Source organism: Colletotrichum navitas (genome assembly GCF_030913465.1).
Source record: "Colletotrichum navitas strain CBS 125086 chromosome Unknown LY79scaffold_19, whole genome shotgun sequence".
In the NCBI taxonomy this organism is placed as follows: Eukaryota; Fungi; Ascomycota; class Sordariomycetes; order Glomerellales; family Glomerellaceae; genus Colletotrichum; species Colletotrichum navitas.
Window position 1 is genome coordinate 252,423 of NW_026850565.1, and position 20,074 is coordinate 272,496.

The following is a 20,074-nucleotide window of genomic DNA, read 5'->3' on the forward strand; positions in this document are numbered from 1 at the left end:
GCTATTCCACGTTGGCGGGGCACATGCTGCATGTCAGTGTATCGTGGTTCCGCTCCTCAACGCAGGAGACCCTCGTCTGCCACTGTCTGATGAGCTCTGGACCATCCCATCCCATCCCATCCCATCCTCCTCCTCCCCCCCCTTGTTCAGAGGTGGGAAACAGGGTCCTACCTGTACCTCATGGCCTCTCCCTGTCAGGTCCTGCTCGGCGCTCATTCTCGGAAGTGGGAGATGTCAACCACAGCCGCCACCACGACCACGACCACGACCACGACCACGACCACGACCACGGCCACGGCCACCGCTCTCTGATACTTGCATGATGTATGGCACATACTAGACACCGCTGTCGTTATCACATCGCCATGTATAACTGCACCCGCCGGCACAAAGGACACACAGACCTCCTGTGGCGCTGGGCCGAGTGGATCGCTGCACAATACTTGGCTCGCTTCATCAAGTATCATCTCCGTGTTGGTACGCCGCTAGTTGGAAGTGGCCGACTTCCTCTCTAGATGCTCTCGTTGACTAAGAGCCGGAGAAGAGACGTTTCACGACAACCTTAATGACCCCTTCCGCCCACCCCCCCCTTTCGACATTTCAAAGGAAAACCTTCGACGCCTCCATCACGACGAACGTCTCTCCAATATGACCTCTACGCCATGATCGACGAGATACATATCTAGCACGCGCCGACAACCCTCGATTTCCCCTACCGGAGACCCTTCTTGAAGAGAAAGAGGGGCGTCTTTCTCATCTCTCACCCCGGAAACCACCCACACGATGAGGCTCTTTACTCTGTTCCTGTCTCTCGCTGCGGCGCTCTCGAGCGCCGCGGCCCAGGGCGATGCCTCAGCAGCCGTCGCCCTGCTGCCGGCTTGCGCGGTATGTTATGCGCCACTTCGTGATAATACATTGGTCAACCAGGACCCGGAAGCTCATTCGTGTGTGCCAGCAATCCTGTCTCGTCACGGCAATCCTCAGCTCCCCATGCACGCCGACCAACCAGACGTGCATCTGCACAAACGCCGCTTTGCAGGCCAACGTCGAACTTTGTGTCATGAAGACCTGTACCCTCAAGAATGCCCTCGGTATGTTCTCTTCCCAGGTCGCCCTTCCTCCCCCAAAACTCAGCCGATCTTTCCCCCCCCCACGATGGGAGGTCTCAAATCAGCCCGGCCAAACGGTCGGCTAACATCGACCGTTACAGTCACCAAGAATGCCACTCAGACGACGTGCGGCGTGGTTCCGCGAAGCAGCACAGCCCAGTACAACACCGTCTCCATCACGATGGGCGCGCTCTCGGCCATCTTCGTCATCGTCCGGCTGTCGCACAAGGCCCTCGTGACGGTAAGCGACCTCGGCATGGACGACTGGTTCATCCTCATCACCCTCTGCTCCGGGCTCCCCAGCACCGTCATCAACTCGGTCGGCCTCGGCGCCCACGGCCTCGGCCGCGACATCTGGACCCTCTCCCCCGACACCATCACCAGCTTCGGGTACTGGTTCTACATCATGGAGATCCTGTACTTCGCCCAGGTGACGCTGCTCAAAATGTCCCTCCTGTTCTTCTACATGCGCATCTTCTCGCACAACGCCCCCATGAGGCAGCTCATCTGGGGCACCGTCGCCTTCAACGCCGTCTTCGGCACCACCTTCATCTTCCTCGCCGTCTTCCAGTGCTCCCCGATCAGCTTCTACTGGACGAAATGGGACCAGGAGCACAGCGGCGTGTGCCTGAACGTCAACGGCATCGGTTGGGCCAACGCCGGCATCAGCATCATCCTGGACTGCTGGATGCTCGGACTCCCCCTGTCTCAGATCAGTACGCTGAACCTCCACTGGAAGAAGAAGATCAGCGTGGCGCTGATGTTCTTCGTCGGCACCTTGTAAGTTTAGCTCCATCTTCGCCCCGCCATCGACACTCTCTCTCTCCGGGCATGGCTGCTAACCGCACACACACTCTCTCTCAGTGTCACCGTCGTCAGCATCCTCCGCCTGCAATCACTGGTCCAGTTCGAAAAGTCGCAGAACCCGACCTGGGACCAGTTCGGCGTGGCCGTGTGGTCCACCGTCGAGATCAACGTCGGCATCATCTGCGCCTGCCTGCCCGCGGTCCGCGTCATCCTCGTCCGCCTCTTCCCCAAGATCCTCGGCAGCACCCGCACCGGAGGCTCCCAAGCCGCCAAGTACTACGTGAATTCGAGCAGCAACGGCCCCCGTAGCCGCGCCCGTACTCTTGGCACCGAGACCAAGGTCAAGACCCTGGACCGCGAATCGGCGGCTTCGAGCAGCGCCGCCAACAGCCCGAAGGGCATCATGTACACCAAAGAGTACGCGGTGGATTACAACGACGAGACAAGTCTGGTGCCGATGCGCGGGCTGGAGGCCGGCAGCTCCAAGACTTCGCGGAGCGGCTCACCGTTTTAGGGAAAGCTTTCTTTTGTTCATGGCACGGGATGGGAAAGGTGGCGTTTGCGGATGTAGTGTATGTCACTTGCTTGCTCTGGATACCACCGCAGCGTGAGGAATAATACCCGATAGTTGGGCAATGACTTTGATCGGACCACTTGGAAAAAAAGCTACTTGCTGAGACCTGTGAACGTGCGATGTCTCAAACCGCCAAACGTGTGACAATGAACCCGTCCAGGATTTTCTGGCTTGATCGAATCATGGAGAACCATGGCCGGTATCGTTCCACTTCTTACCTCTCCGGGCGCGCCAGGGACGAAACCTGGTGTCCCTCGTGTTATTCCAACAGTCTCGACCGCGCAACATAGTACGACCTAAAGCACGTCTCTTTTGTTTTTTTCGTTTTTCTCTCCGCAAAACATTTACCACCGTCCCAGCACTCTCCTGTGTGGAATAGCCAGCCTCTTCGTCTTGCGCCCCCAATGGCACCTTAGTTCCACCCGGGAGACAACATAACGCACATCGTATGTTGGTCTCCGTACCCACTCACTCACCCACCCATGAGGAATCAGGTGAAGGACGGACCGGTAGGCGGCCGGGGTGCACAGTCAACGTGGGACGGGCACAGACACCGTGGGCGGAGATAAGCTGCCTATTGTCTGCGTTAGTCTCGTTCCGAACACAGCTGTCGTCTTCGCCTACCGACCCGACCATGCAATATCTGCAAGGCCGGCCTTGCGGGGTTTGGTTGAGTGTCCAAAGAGGCAAGGTGTTCAGGTGGGAGAATCACATCATCACCTAGAGAACATAACCGAGACCGAGAATTTGATTTGGGCCAGCCCCCCCCGGCCTCCCGGAACCCGTTGTTCGTCGCCGATTGACAAATGCTGACCGCATGGCGAGTTAACGAGGTGGGAATACAAAGTGGTAATATACCGTAGCATCGCACGGGTACACAGTAATAGCCATACACAGTCATAGAACGTATGGTGACATGGGGGGATGAATGTAAGGGATGAACGTAAGGGATGAGTGTAGCGCCCGGAAGTGCCCGGAGCTACACTCCATCCGAGATAAACTACCCAAGTACGCGCCCCGGCACTGTCCAAGCTTCCTCCGAGACTACTGAGGCGGGTGGAGAGGGCCTTCGCCGAGATCATGCGGTAGCGCATCCACACTTGGTGCTTACTTTGAGCGCCCACTTGAGATATTCCCCGAGACATGTTGACCGTACATGTATGGATGCTGGTGCGCACTAACGATGATGTTATGCCTGTCCGCATCGTGACTTGAGTCGCTCCGTTGGCACTTCGGATGGCCTTCACTTGATCTTGCCACGAGGGTTTAGTTCGACATGGCCAACTGCTCTCGCGATATCCACTTCGTGGGTGGATATTCCGAGCGACTGCGGCCCGCTCGGCGCAAAGCCCAATTGTACCCCCTTCCCCCCCCCCTAGTCTATCTATATACACCCGTTCAAGGGCCTTCTCGCTTGCAACTGTAACTGCTGCAGGTCGTCTAATAGAGTTTCCACGAGCTTGATATCACAGCGTCTTATCGCTTAGTGGCCGTCGCGTAATCGTTATGCAGCAAACTATGTACGCGCTTGTAACATGGAATCAGGTGACTCCCGGGGTCTTCTACACGGCCTTCGGGGCTGCGTCCGTCGATGGACAACCAGCCCCCTCCCATGTGACTCTTCAACCCTGCATTGTTGTATTCCCACGCCATTGTTACTTACTGGTTTATCTACGCGCTTTAACACCTATTAACTAGTTTACTCTTACTGCTTATGCTACGTAAAATAGTAACACTTACTACTAGATTAGGTAGCTCTAGTAGTAACTTCTTGCTTTTTAGAGACGTCATCTCTTGAGATAGATGGTGTTATAATTAAAGCAACATAAAAACCAGACGCTCTTTTGTGTCTTGTTCTTCTTGCTGTGTATATAGAAGGCAAGTTTTATAGGCTAGCTTAGGGATTTTTTTAACTAGATAAGTTAGAGGGGTTAGTTAAGTAAGCCAAACTAGAAGTAGTAAGGCTGAGATGTATGCTGCTATATTAGACTTACGTAGGTCTATCTTGTTTTTGAATTTCTACTGCTAGGCGCAACAGTTGGACACACAAATATATTAAGCATAATTAACCCCTATTATTCGCTTGATTCAACAACTCTTTACCCCAACTTACCCCCTACACTTAAAGCAGCACCACTAGGTAAGCCTCAAGAGAGCTTTAGACACAGGATCTGTGTTCGCAGAGTCCTCCTGCCCACTCCCGCGCAAGAGTTTGGGATAGCGTGCTTCGCCGCTCCTCTCGGCCACGGCTTCCAGGAAAGCAGCCAACACAGGGCTCATTCCCTTCTCCTCGGCCTTGGCCGCCCACTCAACCATGCCTAGGCTGGCGAAAGGGTGGCCGAATCGAGCCTCCATGTATTCGCGGAACTCGCGCACCGGGACCACGTTGCCGTCGGTGTGGTGGATGATCCTGATCGCGCCGTACGACACCCCGACGGCGGCGTCATCGCCCTTCAGCGACTCCAAGACTGCCTCCGCCGTCGTCGGCAGCTTACACATGTCCAAGAAGCCGGAAAACGCGGCTAGGGACGGGACCGCCTTGAGGACGGCCGAGTACTTGTGGATCATGTTGACCGCGTCCATCTCGTCGGCGTCCTCGGACATGAGGTAGCCCGCGCGGTGGATCGACACGGGCAGGCCGGTGGCGGCCGCGCACTTCTCGAGGAAGGCCTCGCTGGCCCATTTCGTCGAGGTGAAGCCTTCCCGGCCGAGATCCGCGGGAGGGTAGTGAGCCGAGATGAGCCGCTCGTGGTACGCGTTGTGCCCGCTGAACAGGACGACGCGGGGGCTAGAAATGTAGTGGAACGGTACCTTTTTAGCCAGAGCCAGGCGTGCCAGGAACTTTGTCGACTCGACGTTCTGGGCGCGGATGGAGTCGTAGTTGTTGAGACAAGAGCCCTCGGCACCGGCGTGGATGATGATGTCCGCGTCTCTCTGCAAGGCCTGCTGCGTCTCGCCCGAAAGGCCAAACCCCGGTTCCGCAAGGCTCCCGACGTGGACCACGAGCTTTTCGCTGGACGGAAGCTGGGCAACCTGCTCCTCGCCGATGGCCACGCAGTGGACTTTGCCAACCGATGAGTCGTCTAGAAGCAGCCGCAGGAGCCACGATCCCAGTCCCTTGCCGCCGCCGCCTGTCAGAATGACGGTTCTGTCTTTCTCCGGGACGACGTGAGACGGGGTGGTAGTGTCCAACACATCGGTAGCTACACCAACGTCGAAACGGGTTTGCTCGTCCCAGAACTCCCAGTCAATGCCCTCGTTTTGAGCTTCCTTGGCGCCTCGGATCGTGGCCGCCATTGACCGCAGGGTGCTTCCCTCGAACAGCTGGAGTACCGGAACGGAGACGCCCCACCGCTTCTGGACCTCCTTTTTTAGCTTCACTAGCAGTAGCGAGTTCCCCCCCAGCTGGAAGAAGTCGGAGCTGGGGAGGATGTCGGCGGGCCGGGAAATGGTGTCGGGGAGCACCTTTTCCCAGACCCGACTCAGATCGCGCTCGAGCGACGTCAGGGGCGTCTCCCGCCGGCTTTCTTCAGTCTGGGCCGGGATCGGTATCTTGCTCAACGCGACCCGGTCCAGCTTCCCGTTGTGAGTCATGGGAAGCTGCTCGACCGGAATGATTACCGAAGGTCGCATGTACTCGGGAAGCGGGAGGCTTGCCGGGAGCGACCGGAGATGCTCGTGGATGCCCTCCTTGCCCCGGGCCCCGGCCGCGATCACGGCAAACGCAACCAACGTCTTTTCGTTCCCGCGCACGGTCACCACAGCCTCGGAGAGCTTTCCGTTGGAGGTCTTGAGGATGTTGGACGCGACGTCCTCGAGCTCGATGCGCATGCCTCTGATCTTGACCTGGCTGTCGCCGTTGATGCGGCCGAGAACGACGAGCGAACCGTCGGCCTTCAGATACCCCGAATCGCCAGTACGGTACATCGTACTCCAGCCGTTCCTCCGGTCCTCCGCGGTGGCAAAGGGGTCCGCAACGAAAGCCCTGGCGGTGAGCTCCGGGCGGTCAAGGTATCCCTGGGCGACGCTTGCGCCCCCGATGCAGACTTCTCCGGCGCAGCCGTTGGGCACTGGGTTCATCTCGTCGTCGACGACGTAGATTGAAACATTGTCCAGAGCAGTACCCGTGGTTACAGCTACGCCGTCCGTCAAGTAGTCGACGCTTTCAACGGTGCTGAAGACGCAGCACTCTGTCGTCCCGTACACGTTAAAGACCCGAGCACCCGGCGGCATCGCCTGCTTGAACTGGGCCGCCAGCTGGGTCGTGAAGATCTCGCCTCCGACGACGGCTGTGCGGAAGTCCGTGCAGGTCTTGAGCGTTTCCGCAGCGTGTTGAAAGATAGTCTTGAACTCGACGGGCGTGCCCGCCATGAAGGTTACCTTCTCGTTCTTGATGAGGCTGGCGATTGCTGACGGGTCTCTGCGTTGATCACTGGAAGCCATTACGAGACTGCCCGCGTTGGAGAGAGCCGTGAAAATCTCAAACACGCAGAGATCGAAGCCGACGCCGGTTTGTTGGAGGACAACCTCCTTCTGTGGCCGTACCTGGAGCCTGCGAGATGCCGCTTCGATCAGGTTGGTGTAGTTTCCGTGTCTGATGATGGCTCCCTTTGGCACCCCGGTGGTTCCGCTTGTATAGAAAAGCACGGCTGGCGCTTGAGGATCGGATAAGTTGCGAACTTCATGCTGATCTTCTCGAACCTGAATTGAAGAGATGTCCATGACCGAAACACCACGCTGAGACTGCCCCAGCCACTGGGCGAGATCGGTCGTGGCTTTACAGTGGATGATTGCCCGTGGCTTGCCGTCACTGACAACCAGAGCTATCCTCTCTCGGTGGTTCGTTGTATCGAGGGAGACAACGACGGCCCCAAGCTTCAAGACTGCGAGGTAGGCAAAAACATAGTCAGCGGAGGGCTCGATCAACAGGCAGTAGGAAGGCGCTGTGCCCCTAGGAACACCAGCGGCTCCTAGAGATGCCGCGATGCTGTCGACTCTTTGCATCATATCTCGATACGTGTAAGCCCTCTCCCCGTCTTTGATGGCAATAAGATCCGGGTGGCTTTGGGCAATGCGGTCAATCTTCTGAGAAATAGTCTCATTCGAACCGACCGTGAATCGGCGGCCCCTTCCTGTCAAACCCTGCCCATCTCGCTCGCCGATAGGTTTCGGCGCGGAAGACTTGTACATGGGAAGCTCGGCAACTTCGGCTTGCGGGGCCGCGCAGGCGGACTCCAGCAAGCATCGGTAGCATTCCAGGATTGTCCGCGCGGCCTCCTTGGAATACAGGGCGTCTTGTACTGCGACGTGCAGAAGGCATGTGCCGTCCGGAGTGTCGGTGATGTTGACTCCCAGGTCATACGGATTGCCCGAGCTTTGAGACTGGACGTACGTGACTGCGGCGTCGCCGATGGAATCCAGTCCCAGAACCCCGAGCCGGTAGTTGATGATGACTTGGAAGATTGGGCTGTGCCGCGTCGTGCGGGGGACATGTAGCTCATCGAGCAGAGCGTCCAGGGGAATCGCCGAGTTCCTCAGAGAAGCCAGGATTTTCGAAGAAGCCTTCTTGCAGAAAGCTTCAAAGCAGTCTGCCTCTCCCACGTTGACCCGGACGGGGACGATGTTGATGAAACACCCCGCCGTCTGCGAGAATTCGGTGCCCAATCTTCCCGTGTCAACGGTCCCTATGCAGAAGTCGTTGACCTGGGAGAGGCGGGCCACCATCGACGCCAGCACGGCAAAGTGGAAATGAAACGGCGTGACGTGGAGACGGCTGCTGGTTTGCTTGATCATGGAGACCAGTTCCTTGGGCAACACCGTATCGACGACGGTGGTGGCGTACTGGTTCGTCGCCTTGCGAGACTTTGTGTGCGACATGGGAAAGACGGGTATGACGTCTGGAAGGCCCGCAAGCTCATTCCTCCAGAATTGGGTCTCTTCGTAACAGGCTCCCTGCTCGACCATCGACCGCTGTTTGACTGCAAAGTCGACATACTGCGGGACCGTGGGCAGGGGCTTTCCTTCGTATGCTCGCGCAAGATCCCTGAGGAGAAGGATCCATGTGACGCCATCAATAGTTATGTGGTGGCTGGAAAGAATGAGAGTATGTCGGTTCTTTGCGTGTCGGAGGACGACCAGTCCTAGACAGACACCTTCTTCGAGGTTCCACTTCCTTGCCTTCATGTTCTGAAACTCCTGCGCAGTCGAGGCATCCGTTGCGCCGTCCACGAATTTGAAGAGACATGCGGACGTGGCCGTCACGGCTTGCATCGGCAAACCAGTCGACGAGTCCGTGTAGAAATAGGTGCGCAGAATTTCGTGATGCCAGGTCACCTGGCGGAAGGCATTCCTCAGACGGTCAATATCCAAAGCTCCGCGCAGCTCGTACACGCATGTCTCGTTGTAGGTCGTCGGATCTTCCAGGAACCCCTGAAGAAACCACAACCGGGCTTGCGCAAAGGACATTTGCGCTCTCCGCTGGACGACTGATTGGATATTATTGCGCTCGCTGTACAAGCCGCCCGTCTGCTCGTCTCCCCACTCGCTACCGTCGGCTGTCATGGGAGTTGGCACTGGATGTGATCCGTCTGGTGTGTCCGGCATCGGTGGGCCATCCACTTCTGGGACCGGTGCACTCGGCTGGGTTGTTTTGAGGTCAGGCTGGGTATCGGTCTTCGGAGCCTCCTCCATCTTTGCTGGACTGCTGCGTTTGTTGGCGAAGATGGGAGCTGCCGCCGCTTGGCAGAGGGAATCCCCAGAAGCGCCACCCAAAATGTCAAGGACGCTGACTTCGGCGCCGACCACCTTTTGGAACCAGGTCTGGACTTCCATCGCGAGAAGCGAGTCCAGGCCAAGACTGACCAGAGGAAGATTCATCTTGGCACCGTCTTGAGGGAGCTGCAAAAGACTCTCCAGTCTCTGGGCGAAAGCTTCTCGGATCTTGGCGAAGACGGTCTCCTCGTCGGCTGCCGAGTGCAGGCCGGCCCGGAGGTCTTCGAGAGCCGAGGGGCCGACCTTCTCGGTAGCCGAGTCCCGCTTCTCCGTGACGTAGAAACCGAACCGGGGCTCGTCGGACCAGAAAGGCCGCTCAACTTCGTTGTCGCTGATTGCCAGACCGGCGATGAGCTCGCTGCGTGAATCAGAGTCCGGACGACCGGCGAGGATTCCTTCTGCGAACATGACGTGGACCTCGGTCTCGCAGAGAGCGTGGACGCACATGGCCTGCAGCTTCTTGACGACGTTGGGATCTTGGCGGGTGACATATCCCACGTCCGAGATCATGCCGACGTCAATGACGGACCCGGCTAGGCCTCTGCGTCTCCGGTCGGCAGCAAGCCCAGCCATGAACATGTTCGCCATGTGGTAGTTGGACTGGCCGGGGGTTCCTATAACGCTGCCGGTTGACGAGAGCATGATGAAGAAGTCGAGGTCTTGGCCCGAGAAAGCACGGTCGAGGTGGAGGCTGCCATTGACCTTGGGTCGGAGGGCAGTGTGCAGAGACTCCGTGTCCATCTGCATGAAGAGTTTGTCCGACAACACCATTGATCCATTGCAAACACCTGCGATGGGAGGCATCGTTCGGGCAATCTCATCAACGGCTTTCTTGATGCTGCCCGGGTCGGTCACGTCCATGGCCATGACCAGAACCTTGGCGCCCAGCCTTGCCATGGAGTCGATCCACGTCTGACTGACTTTGGGATTCCTACTTGCCAGCACGGCATATCGGACGCCGTGCTTGATCATCCACCGGCATATGGAGACACCGACGTCGCCGGTGAGACCCACCATGAAGTAGGTCTTGTCGAACTTGAAGAGCTGCTCGGGCTTGATGGGTTGTAGATCCGCCCGGATCGGGACACTTTGAGCCTGCCTCCAGTCGATGACGGTCGTGGATGCGTTCACGGCGATTCTACCCAAGTCACCGATCTTCACAATATCTGTCTGATCTTTGGACAGCCCGTTCAACTCAATCGTGGACGCGTACGCAGTTTCGAGAAGCTGAGAAATCGGTCTTTCGGGCTGGGTTGCAGGGCAATGCCAGAAACGTCCACCAGAGGGCTTGCGCACCAAAAGAAACAACGACACCCTGGAGAGGACTTCGGACGCCTCTTCGTCACTGACTGAGTCTCCGAACACAATCGCTGCAGCCTTGCGGGGCACGAGCGCCTTGAGCATGCGCGTTGGGGCCCGCGGCGGGATGAAGCCATCACGGGTCGCGTCATTGGGGGAGCTTGCAAATACCGTGACTCCGTTCTTCTTCGCCTCGAATTCCAGAACGCTTCTTTCCATATCGCTCACCCCGTGTAGCCATATAGCGTAGCCTCGAGGCACTGACCGTAGCCAAGCCTGTGCGGCCAACACGGCGGACAGGAGTGCAACCGCATGGGGGGCGACGCTCGCGGAGAGAACTCGGTCGCCTGAAACTTGGAACACCGACGAGTTTTCAGGAGACAATGCGATGACAGCCTCGGAGCTTCCCTGGCGTGTGCCAACGCAGAGATATTGGGGCGCTTCGAAAGGCAGCAGATTGATGGGTGTCAAGCAGGAGAAAGCGTTCTCAACCGGGTCCAGTCCAGGCCTGTCTTGAACGAGCTTGAAACCAGCCCTCACTGCGATTGACTTTTCTGCTTGGGTGACCTCGATTATGTGGGTTTCCGATGTCACGTCCTTGGCGATTCGTCTTCTGGCCGAATTGGTGCGCTCGTTGGCATCTTGGTACTCCTTGATCCGTGGAACGAAGAGTTCATTCTTCTTTAGGCAGAGCTCGGTCTCCAAAGACCAGAGTCTCTCGTCTGACCCCGTGTCTTGAGTGGCAGCCATCACCAGCTGAAGAAAATACTGCAGTACTGTGTTGGCGTCAAGCTTGGTATCTCCGTCAATGTCCATGATCTGGATGAACCTTCCCAGGCGAGGTTTCTCGGCGCGCAGTCCGCGGCACAAGCCAACCAACATGTTTGAATAAGGGTTAGACGTTGCCGCGTTTCTCGTGAAGATTAATACCCCCCGAGCCTTCTGGATAATGCTTTGGAATCCAGACAAAACCGCATCGTCGACCTCGCTCTTGAAGGTTGGCTGGTCCATCTCAGAGAGGCAGAGAACCATAGAGCTTGCGGGTACATTGGCAGACTGCACACTCCGAAAGTCAGGGAAATGAACAACGTCGTTCCCCAAAGCCCTGAGTTTGTCTCTGGCGGAGCGAACAAGCTTCGACATGGGAAATGTAGAGCCGCCAACGAGGGTGAACGGAACGAAACCGGGTACCATGTGGGAGTTTTCGAGTGGCTCCCGAAGGGCATCGATCGTGCGATCAGTGGCTTGGCTGACGAATGTGGTAAACGTGTGCAGATGATCCTCCTTCTGATCATTCTTGAACTTTTCGACGCCTGTGAAGCCAACGTTGCGGAGCTTTTCGTCCCAGGTCTCGATGCTGGCGACCGGTCCGAACCGTCGGCAATTGTCGCGTGCGAGCCACCAACCCTCCAGGCCGCCCATGATGACTTGGATTCTGAGGTCGTCTGACGTCGGCTCGACTACGACGAGGAAGCCGCCTGGCTTGAGCAGCCCCCTGACGCGACGAAGCACAGCTTCAATGTCGTCCGACACGTGCAGGACGTTCGCAGCGATGACGACGTCGTACGACGGGACATCGAAACCCTGCTCGTCGAACGGCGTCCCAATGTCCAGTCTTTTGAAAGACATCTTGTGTAGGTGATTCGCAAACAGTTTCTGGGCCTTGGGGAAGAACGCGAACGACACGTCGGTGAAGGTGTAAGAACCGAAGCGGTCGCCGATGGTGTCGAAGACGGCCGAGGTCGTGGCACCAGTTCCGGCCCCGAGCTCGAGGATGTTCGCCTTCGGATACCGGTGCGATATGGCGCTCATGTAGGCCGCAACTTGACGCTGGGTGTTGCGAAGACCCAGACCTTTGCGGTAGAAATGGCTGAGTTTGTCGTCGGCGAAGAGGACGTGGACCATCTGCTTCTCGTTGCGGAACACGCTGCCGGCTTCATCCCCCACCATTCGAAGAAGCTCAAAGTCAACTTGGTCCCGGTTCCTCTCAAGAATGGCATCGATCGTCTCTCTCGTGTCCTTCGCCCAGTGGCTGTGGGATCCCTTCTCGACAGTGTTGGCGAGGGTTGTGAGTTGCTCAAACATCATCTTTTCATGAGCCTTCAGGTTCTCGGCTCCCACCTCGCTCGCCTCCGCCAATAGCTTGCGGCAGAAGAACAGGGCAACGCGCTCAGACTCTTCAACGGCAACATCTTGCGGCGGGTTGTAATCAGTTTCAAACTCGGCGCCCCCCAGGAGATCTGCTTCCCATTTTGTCTCTGCGAAAAGGATACGGTCGTTTGAGGCGTCTGGTCTTCTGAGAGCTGCTAACGTCATCCCCTCGATCTGGAGAAACGGCGTCTTGGAGTCACTGTGGGGTGAGTAGACGCTGACATCACCACCGATCTTGGTTGCAGACAACTCCGTGGAAAAGGCGTCGATGAGAATTTCGATTTGGCCGCCGGAAGATGGGACAAGACGGTGCCTCGGGTCGACAGTGATCCTCTCCAAGCTCTGAGGGAGGTACGCTGTCCAGAGTCTCTCGGCCGTAGGGGCGTTGAAGGCAGCAAATACCTGCATTATCAAATTAGTATATCATAAAAAGGCTTTCCGTTTGGAAAGAAAGGAAGGGTTTATTCTCACCGGTTGCAGTGCGTTGTCCATCATTGCAGGGTGGTATAGATTACCGAATTCAATCTCGTCAACGAACCAGGACGCTGTTGCGGTGGCGATGCCATCGACACGGCGTAACGAGTTGAGACGCTTGAACAGATCTCCATATTCCAGCCGAATTTCCCTCAATGAGTTGTAAAATCGCTCAACCTCGACGGGCGGCACCGTTGTGGCCAACGGATCAGCTCGTGGCGGGAAGATATCGTTATCGATGCCACCAAACGACACCGAGATGCTTCCACGACAGGTCTGGTCTACCTTGCCTGTACTTGCATCCGAGCACACGTAAGATGAGAACTCGGCCTCAATCTTCATTTCGTCCTTGTGCGTCACTCGGGCCGATGACAATATCTCGACAAGTCTTGGCCCCTCTTCCACCTTGACTGGTCGCTCGAGGTTGAGGTCCTTGATCTCGATTAGCACCATGGGCTTGCCGCTGCTGAGGAGCTGCGCCACCTCGAGCATCATGACCACGTAGCCAACCATGGGAAACAGCACCTCTCCCTGGTACGAATGGCCACGAAGCCACGGCAGCTCCTTGAGACTCAGGAAGTTGCGCCAACGCGGTTCCCAGTCCGAGTCATCGGGGCACCGACGGCCAAGCAGGATGCTCTCGTTTTCGCTAGAGCGTAGTCGATAGTTGCTAGAGATCCTCGATTCACGCCAAATGGGCGCGTCATGGTCCCAGGAGTAAGGGGGTAGGCCGTCGACTATCTTGTGCGTGGGAACTACATCATGCCAGCAGCGTTCGTACCCATCGAGTGCAAGCGCGTTTCCGTTGAAGTGAGACCACAAGAACCCCTGCAGCTGCATCATACTGACCACGCAGTCCTCGTCTCGGTTCATACTTCCACAGTACGGGAGCTGCTTTCCCAGATGTGGCCTTACAATCTGGTTCACGGGTCCTTTCAATGCGGGATGTGGTCCAACCTCGATAGCGACGTCGAACGGCCCGCCGTTGGTCAACGCCGTCGTGACTGCATCTGAAAAGAGAACAGGCTTCACCATGTTGTCGATCCAGTACGGCCCGCTGAGATCATTGAGGTTTCGCTCCCAGTAACGATCCGCCGTTCCGTCCACGCTTGAAATCCACACGCATTTCTTTGTCGTTTGCAGGGGTGAGATTCCGCATTCCCGCAGAGCCGTCAGGTAGGCCTCGGAGCACGCCTCCATGCGCGGGGAGTGATAAGCCTTGTCGGTCTTGAGCAGGCGAGCGAATATCTTCCTGCTATCGAAAACCTCCTTGGCCTCTTGGATTGCGTCAACGTCGCCGGAGATGGTGACGCTAGAGGGAGAGTTCTTCGCCGCTAGGCAGATCCTGCCTTTGAACGTTTCTTCGCGGCAAAAGTCTTCTGCAGCCTTGCCGCTGATTCCCACTGCCATCATGGAGCCCTTGCCTGCTAGATTGGCGTAGAGACCTCGGTAAAAGGCGACGCGGATGGCGTCGGACAAGGAGAGGATGCCGGCGGCGTAGAGCGCAGCGATTTCGCCCGACGAGTGGCCGACGACGGCGCTGAACTCAACTCCGCTGGTTTGTAGCATCATGGCCAAGCCAATCTCCACCGCCGTGGTCGCAGGCTGTGCGATCTCGGCCTCGGAGACCCGGCTTTGTGCTGGGTCGGCGAGCAGCTCTTGTTTGAGAGACCATGACGGAGCATTTGGAAGTTTTGACAGGGATTCGTCGCACTCCTCAATGGCTGCTCTGAACACAGGGCTGTGCGTTAGCAAATCCTTGCCCATGCCAGGCCATTGTGCACCTTGTCCAGTGAAAATCCCCAAGACTCCAAGACCCTCGGTAGGGGAAACGAGGGCTGCGGCTGGCGTTCCCAGAGAAGGCTGCGCGCCAGCGGAATCTGCGATGGCTTTCTCGAGGGTTACCAAAAGTTCCGTTCTTGACGTCGCATGAAATGACTTTCGGAAGCCGAGTCTGCTCCTACGCTCCCACAGGCTCCATGCTAGGTCATCGAGGCTCACAGTCGGGGTTTCGTGAATGTATGTGGCTAGTTGTCGGATGTTTTCGAGTAAGGAGGTTTGGGAGTGAGCGCTGACGACAATCGGCAGGGTGAAATGTTCACGGGAGAGACTTCCATCTGCCAGAGGCTGGAATTCTGACTTCGGCTCATAGGATTCTAGAATGACATGTGCGTTTGTTCCTCCAAATCCGAAGCTGTTCACACTTGCACGCTTGGGCTGCCCATTCATCCTCATGGGCCAGGGGGTAGGCTTTGTGGGAACTTTGAGAGCGTGCCGGTAGGGCTGAATCTTTTCGTTCAAAGATCTTAGGTGCAGATTCGGAGGTATCGTGTTGTGCTTCATTGCGAGAAGCACTTTGATGACACCCGCCAGACCGGCGCAGCCTTCCAGATGGCCAACAACTGTCTTGATTGACCCCACATAGAGGGAGCTCACCTGTGCGTCCGTGGCAACCTCGGCTGGAAAGAAGCTCTCGAAAATGCCTTTGGCTTCCGCGGGATCACCAGCTTGGGTCCCTGTGCCATGTCTATTGGACGTGTTAGTGACACGGAACTTTCCCTTGGAACGAGTCAGCACCTACGCCTCAAAGTATTGACACCTGTCTTCGACCTTTGACGGATCCAGCCCTGCGGCTCGATACGTCTCCCTCGTCAGTTCAGCCTGTGCCATGGCGCTGGGCATCGTGATCCCCGGCGTTCGGCCGTCAGAGTTGACACCCGAATGGCGAATAACGGCTTGGACGGGATCATTGTCCCTCAGAGCCTTGCTCAAAGGCTTGAGCAGCAGCGCCGCCACGCCCTCTCCTCTGGCATAGCCGTCTGCCATGGCATCCCACATCTGGCACTTCCCCGTCGGCGAAAGCATTCTCAGTTTCGACTCGCTGATGTACATGTCAGGCCCAAAGATGAGGTTGGCGCCCGCGACGATGGCGGTCTCTGCTGTGCCGCTGCGGAGGTCCTGGACCGCGAGGTGCATTGCGACGAGGGATGACGAGCAAGCCGTGTCGAGACAAATCGACGACCCGGAAAGGTCGAAGAAGTATGAAATTCGGTTAGCCAGGATGGCGCGCGATGTGCCCGATGCAGCGTATTGCGACAGGTCTTCCGTGTCGCGGTACTGGATCGTCTCGTAGTCGGCCGTCATCACGCCAACGAACACCGAACACCGCGAGCCCCGCAACTTTTCAATGGGCGTGCCGGCGGATTCGGCGGCTTCGTAGACTGTTTCCAGGAGAAGTCTCTGCTGCGGGTCCATGGCCTCCGCCTCCAGAGGACTGACATTGAAGAAGGTCGTGTCAAAGAGCCGAGGGTCCTCCTTGAGGAAATAAGATTTGGTAACGTTTGACTTGCCGTGGTGCTCGCCGTTCGGGTTGTAGAACTTTTCAAGGTTGAGACGACCTGGATCTGGTTCTCCAGATAGGTCTCGTCTGCTGTTCAGTACCTCCCAGAGCTTGGCGGGTGTGTTGGCACCTCCTGGGAAGCGATGCGCCAGCCCAATGATTGCAACGGGCTCCATGGTCTATTATCTGTGCAAGTAAGCTTATATACAGTGCATGTTCTTGGAAATTGCATTCACATGTCTGGTTATAAGACTGCTGTATTGCGTGCACGAACACCTCGTGGAAGTCGAATACTTTGTGAACAGTTTTACGACTTAGCCAGATCGATGTATCTAATCACGTTCGTCAGTTTCGCTATGTAGTGGCCATAGGCTTATACTTGCCAGAGCATTACCCCATAAAAGCTCAACTATTTTTTCCTAAGCTGCTTGCGAAACTCAGGTAGCCGTAGACGCAGAAGTAATAGCAGCTGTAGACTCTGGCTGACGGTGTTGTAGTTAATGATGTATCTTGTTCAGAACTATATATGTCGGTTTTCGCATCAGCATACAATGCAACATTGAGTTTATCCGACCTTACGTCTTTTTATATATGAAAGGTGTCGTGATATAAGCCGTAATTGCGCAGTGGCAATTACAGATCCGCTTTTGTCATCACAGAAGGTCAAAGCAAGGGGAGGTGGCTGTTATCTTAATATAGTCTTAGTTGTCTCCCCTCCCCCCCGTCTTGAACTTGTCTCATTTCAATAAGATAAGTAGGTATGTATTGTTGTGTTATCAAGTGTGCTTTCGTGGCATTGGCATTGTATGTACAATTCGTTGGTAGAAGTCAAAAGCAAGCCTCTATGTCAGGTAACTGTGACCGTCGTTCTTTGCGAATCTCAAGGGTACTTTGGGATTCTCGTGCATATCTAGCACGAATCTGGCCAGTGAGAGTCTTAACGTACGTGGGTCATAACTTGAAACCATCTATTGTAAATCAATTTGAACTCCAATTCCCTAACGTTACATTTGCGTTATTTCTTGATGGCTGATAGGAGGAAACCTTAGGAAAAGAGACTCCGTTAGACTCGCTAGCTAAACAGAAGCGCAGTGCATTATGGAGTAATCATAACCGCTACCCGTCTAAGTCGTCTTGCGGTTGCGAGGGACTGACCGCAACTGAGTCATGGCTGATTCAGGCGAGACAGTGGAGCGTTATTCGAATCTCACAGACCTCCCGAGGGGATTCTTCTCCGCGATATAGAATAGGAGGAGCAAGTCGTGTTAGTTTGCCTTGGTCTACATCGATACTCATAAAAATCATTCCTCACTCCAGTAATCATATATACACATTCAACCACCTACCATCCAGTTCAATGGCACTCCCTTCGGAATCGAGGAATGCAATAGTCGTCCAAGGATGCGGGACGGCAAAGGTGGTTTCTGTTCCTACACCCAACTTGTCACCAACAAATGTTCTTGTTAAAACGGCATGTGTTGGCTTGAACCCGTTAGATAACAAGCTGATCGAAGCCGGCATCCCACGAGGCTCAATTGGTGGTCTCGACTTTGCTGGCATTGTCGTGTCAAAAGGCGCAGATGTGTCTTCAGACATACGACCTGGAGACCGAGTGTGCGGAGTGGCCTTTGGATACAACAATAACGATGGAGCCACAGGCGCCTTTGCTGAGTATGTATTGGCCGATGAGCACGTGATCTTTCACATACCCAGCGGCATGTCTTTCAAAGAGGCTGCAACATTGCCCTGCGGCGTTCTCACCGGCGGTTTTGTTCTCAACATGGAGATGAAGCTCCAAACCACGCCTCCCAATGGGGGTCGACATGTTTTGATATACGGCGGCAGCACCGCATCTGGCCTCTTCCTGACCCAATTACTGAGACAGTAAGATACACTGAGCCTAGCCAAACGGATTGGGACTGATCACTTAGTTACGGTTTCATACCGGTAGTCACCTGCTCACCGCATAACTACGAACTCGTCAAAGCGACAGGAGCCGAAGCGGCCTTTGACTACAAATCGCCAACATGCGCCTCCGACATACGCAAGTTTACTCGGGACCAGCTCGCGTACGCAGCAGACTGCATCATCACGGCAGACACCATGAGAATCTGCTACGACGCTCTGGGTGCGGCGGGGGGGCGCTACGTCGCGCTCGACAGGTTCCCGGTAGCGGGCCATTCGCGGCGGTCGGTCCGACCCTCCTGGGTCTTTGCAATGAAGGCATTCGGATCCGCTATTGACTGGGTCGCCCCGTACGAATTCGAGCCCTCCCCGGCCCACCGCGACTATGCAGGGACTTGGACCAGGGAGGTTGCCGGGCTGGTGAGGGATGGGGTGGTCAAGCCGCTTCCGTATCGTATCATTGGCGAAACTCTCCACGACATTGACAAAGGCTTGGGAGAGCTGAGAGCTGGTCGGGTTTCAGGCACGAAACTCATATGTCTTGTTGACAAGTCCATGCTTGAAGGATAAGCAATAGTGACTAAGGCGTTAGTGCTGCAACCAATAACATCTTAGCTTTCAGTCTATAGTCTATACGTAACGCAGAGGGACTACCAATTGAGCCAACACGTCAAAAGGTACGTAACGACAACTCAGCCGCTGGGAAAATAAAGCAGTTTGGAAGAATTCAGTAAAAGGAGTAACATCTTAAAGTTAGAGGATAGTAGTAGTGATGAGTTATTTTTGGGTGGTTGGAAAATAGGGTTGGTCAGTAAGTTGGTACGTTGAATTATGTTACTAGCGTCAAGTATGGAGTCAGAACTGCAACTGCAGCATTTAATGTCTGATTTATGCGTGTAATAGATTAAGTGATATACGACTGAGTCTACAGACAAGCTGATATTGTCTCCCTCCTGTCAACCCGAGAGTACCGTGCACAATAACAGCAATAAACCTCATATCCTAAAGGCTGCAGGTTTAAATCTAGTTTTCTTGGATTTTTTTTTTTTATTCTGAAACGGCTCCGCCAGGGAGGGTTGGAATGGTACTAACCCACCCTGCTTCCTATGCTGTGCTCTGGATCGGTATGGGCTAAGACTATCCCTTTTGCCTCTAAGATAGTTGTGTTATCACCTGAATCCACTGTCTGCTGAAGTTTATTGCTGTTATTGTGCACGGTACTCTTGGGTTGACAGGGGGGGACAATATCGGCTTGTCTGATCTCTCTATAGAGTTATACGACTTGCTGGAACCGAATTCCAATATATCTAATCTATGGGGCCATTTCCGACTCGCACTCGCAACTAACCGGCGCACGATCTAGATCTGTCTCGGTTTGGCCATGCGGATGTGGCTTAGACCAATGCAGAGAACTCTCTCACCGGTCTCGTCTGAACTTCTGATAATGTGACATACAAACAAGAACCCTAGAAAGCTTAGCGTCAGTGGTACCCCTAGTAGGTCTACACGGGGCTTCGGGGTCGTCACTGTAGTACGAGTCAGATGTCATACATAGTCTTCTAACAAGCGCCCCCTGGCCCTAGAGTGTCCGATAAGGAAACTGACCAGAACGTTGTCTTACGGAGAATCTACGGACCGCAACTG

General features: G+C 55.6%; 4 protein-coding genes across 4 annotated transcripts; 2 read left to right on the forward strand and 2 right to left on the reverse strand.

Annotated features, from left to right (window-relative positions):
- Positions 1-892: 892 nt before the first annotated feature.
- Positions 893-2,430, forward strand: LY79DRAFT_512354 (CFEM domain-containing protein; the record flags this gene model as incomplete). Its single annotated transcript, XM_060554357.1, has 3 exons — positions 893-1,091; positions 1,211-1,889; positions 1,974-2,430. The coding sequence occupies 3 exons, from the start codon at positions 893-895 to the stop codon at positions 2,428-2,430; spliced, it is 1,335 nt and encodes a 444-aa protein (XP_060415738.1).
- A 563-nt stretch (positions 2,431-2,993) lies between these two features.
- LY79DRAFT_132603 (uncharacterized protein) lies at positions 2,994-3,880 on the reverse strand. The gene has a single exon (XM_060550878.1). The coding sequence runs from the start codon at positions 3,693-3,695 to the stop codon at positions 3,207-3,209; it is 489 nt and encodes a 162-aa protein (XP_060415739.1). The 5' UTR covers positions 3,696-3,880; the 3' UTR covers positions 2,994-3,206.
- Positions 3,881-4,626: 746 nt separating this feature from the next.
- LY79DRAFT_512235 (PKS-NRPS hybrid) lies at positions 4,627-16,701 on the reverse strand (the record flags this gene model as incomplete). Its single annotated transcript, XM_060554348.1, has 4 exons — positions 4,627-13,113; positions 13,183-14,725; positions 14,900-15,712; positions 15,767-16,701. The coding sequence occupies 4 exons, from the start codon at positions 16,699-16,701 to the stop codon at positions 4,627-4,629; spliced, it is 11,778 nt and encodes a 3,925-aa protein (XP_060415740.1).
- A 1,181-nt stretch (positions 16,702-17,882) lies between these two features.
- Positions 17,883-19,075, forward strand: LY79DRAFT_683052 (chaperonin 10-like protein; the record flags this gene model as incomplete). Its single annotated transcript, XM_060564602.1, has 2 exons — positions 17,883-18,409; positions 18,457-19,075. 2 exons carry the CDS (start codon positions 17,883-17,885, stop codon positions 18,998-19,000), a joined length of 1,071 nt encoding a protein of 356 aa, XP_060415741.1. The 3' UTR covers positions 19,001-19,075.
- Between the last annotated feature and the right edge of the window lie 999 nt (positions 19,076-20,074).